General features: G+C 40.9%; 1 protein-coding gene across 1 annotated transcript in view; it reads right to left on the bottom strand.

The window, feature by feature from the left end:
• Positions 1-677: 677 nt before the first annotated feature.
• Positions 678-8786, bottom strand: part of LOC126395796 (intestinal mucin-like protein) — a 10008-nt gene continuing 1899 nt past the window's right edge. Inside the window, exons 4-9 of the mRNA XM_050053556.1 lie at positions 7581-7703; positions 6500-6601; positions 5015-5143; positions 3399-3438; positions 2339-2462; positions 678-960 (exon numbers count right to left, since the gene is read on the bottom strand). Coding sequence (XP_049909513.1) covers positions 744-960; positions 2339-2462; positions 3399-3438; positions 5015-5143; positions 6500-6601; positions 7581-7703 — 735 coding nt within the window. The 3' untranslated portion in view covers positions 678-743. The remainder of the gene's footprint in view (positions 961-2338; positions 2463-3398; positions 3439-5014; positions 5144-6499; positions 6602-7580; positions 7704-8786) is intronic.

Genomic DNA, 8786 nt, shown 5'->3' with positions numbered 1-8786 from the left:
CCACTTGTAACCTCAGTGTCTTGTGTCAGTGCAGTCTTTGGATCCCTCCCCAGACGACTTGACACCCATTCACACCTGGACCCATCTAAGCCTAACGACACACAAGATAGCCTCACGTGTGACCTTGATGACTCCGTAATGGTTCACACCCACGCAGACTATAAAGCCTGCGACTCCGCACCAGTCTGTCTCGTGGAGAGGTGAGAGGTGAAACTCGAGCAAATCCAGTTGCCTACGGTATAGCACTTAAGATGACCATGACCTGGATGACTGAGAATCTTCACTGACATTTAGGGACATGTTCCCAGTGTTCCCAGTGTAAATAACACCTGTGCAGACAAGAACGTGACATCACACAGCCTGGGAGAACGCTCCCTCAGGAGCTGACATGACAGCCAAGAATGTATTTTAAACATATTAAAACTGTTCGTGATGTAGATGTTTGTTTTTTATTTTTCATTGTATTTTATTTCAAATAAAAGACACACACTCACACACACACACTAACACACACTGTGGATGCAGTAAGAAAGCACAAACACAGACAGCTTGTAGCAGTATGATCTTTATTAATCAGATCTTTGAAGGTTTAAATCTTACCAAGCTTAAACTACGTGCTCTAATACATCAGACATAAATAGAGGAATTATGTATGCAGATGACACTGATTCATTTCTGACTGTTGAGTTATGGTCCTATAAATGCACGCTCAATACATTATTATGTGTGTCCTGGTTCTCGCCTTATCTCCTGCTTCGACTGGACTTGGGAGCGGCCGCCTTTTCACTGCGGCCAGTCACGTAGCAGTCTGTCTTGAGGCATGCGCAGGAGTCGATGTGGATGTAGGTGTAGGTGATCTCTGAGCTGTCAGGACAGGTGAGCTGGACCTGCCGCTCCGATATGGCCACCTCCTGGCAGCAGGAGCAGGTGTGCTGCAACGACCTGGCTTTGGCTGAGAAGCTGACAGAGGAGAGAGTGAAGGAAGGGAGGAGAGGAAGAAATTTAGTTCAAGAAGAAATTTAAGACTACAGAACAACCAAGTTTAGAAAGCTAGATATAAGATATAAGTGTCACTTTTTCAGCCCAGTCACCAGAGGAAAACCAACTTTGTCATCTAAGACGCTTGCCAAGCTGCAGACCACTGTTCAAGACCAACAAACAACAAAACCAGTTGTTTTTTAGCGTGGCATCACTGTGTTTCCAGCGGCTTTTAAGCCCCCAAGGTTTTCAAGCACCAAGTGGCCACTGGCTTTGTAGCCACCAAACGTGGGTCTTTCATTAGTGACTTGTGGCTCTTTTCCACCAGCTTTCAAAGTCCCAAACATTGGTCCTTTTTAGCGACCCACTGCTCCTTTCCACTGGCTTTTTAGCCCCAAACATGGGTGTTTCTTAAGCAACCCCTGGGTTTTTTTCCAGCAGCTTTTTAGCCCACAAATGTAGATTTTTTTTTTCGCGACCTGTGGCTGTTTTTCCACCGGCTTTTAAGCCCCAAACGTGGATTTTCTTTTAGCGACCCATTGTTCTTTTTCCAGCAGCTTTTCAGCCCCTAAATGTGGGTGTTCTTTAGCAACCTGTGGCTCTTTTCCCGGCAGCTTCCAAACCCCTAAACACTGATTTTTTTTAGTGACCCATATCTATTTTCCACCAGCTTTTTAGCTCCCAAACATGGATCTTTTTTAGTCATCCATATCTCTCTTCAGCAGCTTTTCAGCCCCAAAATGTAGGTGTTTTTTAGCGACACATGGCTCATTTTCCGGCGGCTTTTTACCCCCCAAACATGGATGTTTCTTAGCAACCCGTAGTATTTTTTTCCAGCAGGGATAGTGCCACGAAAAGCAGATGTTTCTTACAGAGACATCGCTTCTTTTCCAACGAGCACCGTGTCCCTAAAGGTGTTTCAAGCTTAAATATGATCTTTTCCTGACTAGTTGTTTTTGTACTTGAACCCAACCATATTTGAACCACGGTTTCAACGTATCCAACAGTTTTTCAAGCAATGGGTTGAACTTTTTTCAGTCTATTATTTCAGTTTTAATAATTTCTGATTATTAAAAGGGCATTTCAACCGTTTTACACTTAATGATCAGTTCAGTACTCATGGTTAGTACTACTGAGCCTGTGAAAACTCTTGTTAGGTGTTGTCTTTGGCTGTCGGGGAGTTGCATTAGTATTGTACTGTCAGATATGATAAAGATTATGAGCATTTTTTTTTATGTCTCTTATCTTGTCTCTCCTACCCTCAACAGAAATGTTCCATAATGTGATAAAAATCACAAGAGGAGATAGTAAGATTTTTCCATGAGTGATTATAGGAAAAAACGACAAGAGGGGGACTCACAAGGTGAAGGTGCCGCATGCTCCATTACAGCTTGTGACATTGATCAGGTCCTTAGACAGGCAGCCCTGGTTCTCCAGTTGAACAGTCGTAGTGGACACACTGCACGGCTGACCCTTCGGAATACCTGAGGCAGACGGGAGAAACATGTTGAGAGGGAATAACGTCTCATCTGACCTGTTTATAACAAAGCATCTGTGGATGAAAAAAATAACGGTGGTGCAGTTTTTTGGATGCAAATCATGATGTAGAAATTTACCTTTGTGCAATTTTGTGTTTGTTTTGAGAAGTGAAATAAATGTAACTGCAATTTAGGAGAAAGCATGCCGAACTCCAGAATAATTTTTGTAAGGATGGGTTTTATATCTGTCCTTCTGTATGAAGCCTTGAGACATTTGACTGCTCAAATCACTGAGGATGCCATTAATGTGTCTCGTGCTGTCACGAACAAGAGCCTCTCAACCATGAGTAGATGCACTCTTCCTTCTGTGTGGTGATACGGTTGGCGTGTGTAGTTTGATAGAAAGACAATAGTTCCTACATGAATTATCTCGAGTAACTGTGTCATGATTTCTGGAAAGAGACGTTGCTGTTGAGTTTTTCAGATGTAATTTTTTGGCGATTTAAACAAGTATCATCTAGTTCCATTATATTGGAGAGAAGGCAGACATCTCACACAGTTCACACCAAAGCTATCTAGACTGATAAACAGTACTGCAGGTAAGAGGAGAAATATGTGCTTTAAATTTTGGTGCGAGCCCTTCCTTTAAGTGCTCTGGATCAATACCAATAAAAACAATAAACCGATGATGCATTGAGTGTAGTCTCATCCAGTTAACCATAAGATATGTGGTGATAATTTCTATAAGGCCTATAAATGAAATGTATTCCAGATACCTTCATTATTCTGTCTTTTGTGAAAATAAAAAATCATCATTATGATTACATGACTTAATAAAGACCCATTCATTGTGGGTGAAAGGTCAGACGCTCCCATAGACATCATGAAGCTTTGTGCAACCAGAGTGAGAGGAGAGTTACGACATGCAGGTGTGATACGTACAGACATGACAGCATCCGTCTTGAGCTACGGTCTCTGTTCCCTGCAGGAGACAAACACACATTCACATCAGTGCACTGTTGGGTCATGTTTCATTTTGGAGAGTCACAGTGGACAGTAGGTGGCACTGCGTCCTAGCACATGTTAACCTTTGTACAATTTGCATTTGTATTGATTTAGATGTTTACCTTTTATTTGTATTTTTCTTGGTGTTCTTTATTTTTTGCACTGTTTTTACTTTTAATCACCTCCTGCTGGACTGTAAGTTACTGGCTATGTTTGCCTCATTCACAATCTGCAGTTGTATTTGTTTTGTTCATATATTTATCCTCAATTTGTGTTTTATATCAGGGTTTCTACAGCTCAAGGCAAATTGGATTTTTTAATCCCACTACAATGACCAGTGTTACAACTAGGGCTGCCCCCTAATAGTTGACCAAATGTAAGTCGACCAGAAAGGTCATTGGTCGGCAAGATTTCATTGGTCACTTAGTTGCAGAAAAACAACAACAACCATGAAACTCTATCAGGGGCTGTGCCTTATCAAAATAAATCCAAACCTATATGACTGGACCATGTGTGACTTTACTTTGAAAGGACAGACACAGGAAGTGTCCACGCTCAGCAGTCAGACTGGAGTCAGGTTAATTTCCAGGGCTGGTACCTGCGGTTATTCCACAGGCTAGTTAATAACATGTCGGGCAGGAAATCCAAAGTGTGGGATCATTTTGAGAAGGTGAAGGACGAACCCAAGGTGATATGTAAACTCATCTTCATTGGTCGACTACAAACATGACGTATCATCTGAAACATGGAAGTAGCTACATGCCCATTAGCCCACAGCGTCATTAACAGGCGGCTCGCTCAGTGTGTGACGTGCACTTGTAGATAAAATATAGGCCTATATTAATGAAGGTTCATTAGTACGGTTTTGTATTTCTCTGTAATGTAGCACAGTGTTAACAATGTTACTGATACTATTCTTTCTCACACCTTCAACTCAAACCACCAAAATATATCATTTCATCATTACATTCATATCAGAAACATGCAGGAGACTAGTCCACTGATGGACCTAAACGACTAATGGTCGACCAACCGTACGTTGCCTTGTAGCCTACTGGTTTCAGCTGTGTTGTAAAGTCTCGATTTAATAGTCAATTTTCATTGAATTTTCACCTCTCCATGTCGTCCAGAGTTCAGTGACAACTGACTAGCAGACAGTGGATCCGGGCTGGAAACAAAATCTGAGTGCTGTTGGTTCTATTATCCTGATTTGTGTGAGACATTTGGTAAATAATTTAAGAAAAAGAAAATGTTACCAATTATTTTGAGATTTTACAGTGCAACATCAGAAAAAAAAATCTAAAATAGTATTTTTTAAAACATTTTAAAGATTGATTTAAGACAGTTTTATACCAATTAAGGCCGATTTTATTAATTGAATGCCTTGCAAGACATTTTATGGATTTGCAGGAACCCTGCATATTATCCATAGTAATCGTTATTCCTGCACTGTTCTTACATTTTTTACATTTTACATGGTTTTATTCTTATGTATGTGTGTGTGTGTGTGTGTGTGTGTGTGTGTGTGTGCGTGTGCGTGTGCGTGCAGTCACCGGTATGCATTCTTTAGGATTATAGGGAGGACAGATGGTCTTGGACTCGATGGTGATGAACTGATTACCCATCTTCACACACTCGTACCTCAGACAGGGCATTCCAGGAGGAGTCCAGATGGTGCCAGGCTGAAGAACAACACAACAGAGGTTTGGAACAAAGTCTCTCAGGCAGGACTGCATGAGAGTCACTATCGTCCCCATAATATGTGTGTGAACTGTTCTCGTGGGCTTTTATAGCCTTTGAGCCATTTTGCCTCCCTGCCACCTCGTCTGATATGTTTTTCTATTTGTTAGTGCATCAAATGAGAATACACTCTTGTTGAGTCTTGTGAAACTTGAGGAAACTTAAAGGGACATCACATCACAAACAGTTTCTTGCTGAACATTTTTCAAAACAAAGCGTAGCTGACATTTGTGAATTACATTTGTCTCTATTTCAGGCAGCTTTTGGTCGATAATCATTTCACTACAGAATTAAAATCAACATGACAATCAACATCACCTTAAACTTGATTATGAAGAAAGTTTATCCATCACATCACCCTCAGACTGATTTGAAAACTCTGCACTGCCTCATCATCTTCATTTAAAACAATAAAAGCAGAAACTATTCTCCGTTCTAATGAAGCAGTAACACTGCCTGATCTAATTCTGTCATTGCTGCCACACCTCCTGGTGGATGAACACCAAAAGGATTTTGTTCCAACTGCAGAATGTCCTCAACTGCACAACCAGTGGCTTGTTTTATTTTGAGCTGTCATCATCGTGTGTCATATGCAGCAAAGTTGCCAGAAGAAAATGTTGGCATTGTTTCTGCATACCATGCACACATTGCATTTGAACGTCTCATACGTATCAATGTTTCTGAAGTGATGTAGTTTATGAGCTGACTCTGTCATCCTTAGGTGGAGGGGACCAATGATTAAGCATGTCACTGCTGTGTTTCCAGCTGCGTTTTAGACCCCAAATATAGGTGTTCTGGTGCAATCTACAGCTGTTATTTCAGTGGCTTTTTAGGCATGAAAAGTGTTACATTGCTGATTTTCCTGCCGGGTGTCAGCATGAGAAGCAGTTGCTTTTTACTGACAGTCCCTGCTTTTCCTGCTGGGATTGTGGCCCAAAACATGTTGAAGTTTTATCACATCAGCTATATAATAACGGGCAAATGTAACGTATGCATGGTTTGCAGAAATGTACAATGTCAAGTTTTTTTCTGGTGATTGGGTTTAATAATAATGCATCAGATTTATATAGCGCTTCCAGGACACTCAAAGACACTTTACAGTGCTGAAAATGTCAATGATATGGGTTTATGCCATGTTAAGCTGAAACAGCAGAAAAGTACAAACAAAAAATGAGCAGTGACCTGGTGGCATCATATAAAATACAGCAGATATGTTGGAGACCTTGGTGACTTTATAGATGTATCAAATCTAATCCCCTCCTCTTTCCGCTCACACACAAACACAGACGTATACAAACCTTTATTGAGTGTGTGATGTTTGAGTTTGGTGGCTTGACAGTGCAGTTCTTCTGGACACACGTCCCACAGCACTGTCCAGGGATGATCTCGTACTTAAAACCCTGAACAGAGACACAAAGACAAACTCAGCATACAAACAAAATATAAAAACATAAAACTGGAATTTGATCTGATCTGATCAATCTTTTATTGTCGTTAAATGTACAGTATGTTAATGTCAGAATATGGATTCAGGGTTAACGTGAGTATCCTGTTGGGTTTACAGTATGGCTTGGGGCTATGGGTTTCCATCGATCACACTCACCATTTTTTCCTTACTCACCCTCAAAATCTTGTTTGCACCAAGATTATTTTACCAAACTAAAAACTGAAAATTAAAACTGTAAAAAAACATTTTCTTGAACTGAAATAAAGCAAAAATAACTAATTGAAAACAAAAATTAAATAAAAATAAAACCTTAAAGATAATACACGACTATGTTAACACTGGTTTGCACTCACTCTCGTATCTGAGTTTGTAAAATTATCCCTGTGCTCTTTTGTACCCGGTATGGGGCGGCTGTTGCTCATATGGTAGTGCAGGTCGTCCACTAAGAAGAGAAGCAGCTTGATCCCGGGCTCCTCCAGATACTGAACCCCAAATTGCTCCGGATGGCTGCTCCATCAGTGTGTGTGTGTGTGTTTAAAACTGAGTAGCAGGTGGCCCCTTGTATGGCAGCCTCGGCCAACAGTGTGTGAATGTGACTTGTAGTGTAAAAAGCACTTTGAGTGCACAGAAGACGAGACAGGTGCTTTACAAGTGCAGGTCCATAGTGTTATCCTCGGTGTGTTATGCTGTTATTTGCTCATTCAGTATCAAGTTAAGAAGGGAAAACATACAATTAAACAGGCAATATAAGTAGAATGGGAAAAGAGTGCGGCAAATCAGTTTTCGTGGTCGTGAATGCCATCTAGAATGTTGAGAAAAATCCATAAATGTGTAGGAGAGAGCGTGAATGAAGGTGCTCATCAGTAAAGTCACAAAGACCAAACTGTGCTGTACATTAGACTAACTTAAAAGATGAAAGTATGTGATCTTACCACAGGGCAGAAGGTGTCACATGGTAAAGACTGACACACTATTATGTGCAGATGGGTGCTGGGGTCTTTGTCGGGGCCACAAACGCACTTTTCGCATGGGTTCATGGGTATCACGTCTCCAACCTGGGTGGACAGGGTGAGAGGGTGAGCACAGATACAGGCACTGATGGATGTAGACATTAGAATCCTCTCAGTGTAAAGCAGTCCAGCTCAGCATGTGGGCAGAAATATGCAGTGATGAAACAAAGTAAAAACACACATTGTTAAAATACTTAAGTATTTTTTGGGCGTATCTGTACTTTATTTGAGCTTTTATATTTCTGTCAACTTTCACTTTTACTCCAATACTTTTTCTATTTATTGGAGAATAAGCGTATGACACAAAATCGCACTACTCGCTTCATTTGCACCACTTAATTCACGTATTTCGTGTCATTTGCTTTGCATCTAATCGCATCTTTACATTGACTTTACATGTAATTCAAATTGTTTTATTTGTGCCCAGTGTGAACACAACACAACTGAATCATACATGTCGAGAAATGTTCTGTGATTATCCAGGCTGTTCTCACATTTTCCCACAAAAAGACAAAGAGTCATTTTAAGGTATGTCCTCACGTTTATTTTCCTAAACCTAACCTCTGTAACTTAATGTTAATTTCATAACTGTACGTTACGATGTGACGTCATTTGTGGGGTGCAAATTTGTCAGATATCATACGAACCGTACTATGACAATACGTTGGATTATAACTAGGGGTGGGACAAAAAAATCATCTTTGCAATATATTGCTGTGCTCTCTCTCGCAATAAATAATCGATACACTGAAGGCAAATATCAATATTTTATTACAACACACACTCAATGGATTTCCCCCGTTATCACCGTCAGTACTTAATGTCTCCTGCTCTGTTTGTGGGGGCGCTAATCCCGTAAATGAGGGTAAAGGCTGTAAAGTAGGCGTAAGCAGCGGCCGGTGAAGAAGACGAGTTGAGCAGATGCAACTAGAGTGCGGCACGGGCCGCATATTTTTGTCCGAACCTGACGTTCATTCTGTTTTGTTATGTCCGAAACCGAATCGAGCCCGACATTATTTAATAACTAAAGCACTGAGTTTGTGTCACACAGTTGTCATGGTTACAGGCTATTTAACAGGCCGGGCATTCGCCGTGTGCTCCGCGGAGAGGGAGACCTCCGTGTTTGAG

This window comes from Epinephelus moara, chromosome 1 (assembly GCF_006386435.1).
Source record: "Epinephelus moara isolate mb chromosome 1, YSFRI_EMoa_1.0, whole genome shotgun sequence".
NCBI classification, from domain to species: Eukaryota; Metazoa; Chordata; class Actinopteri; order Perciformes; family Serranidae; genus Epinephelus; species Epinephelus moara.
Note: the sequence above shows the minus strand (reverse complement) of the source record. Positions and strands in the feature narration are given on the sequence as shown.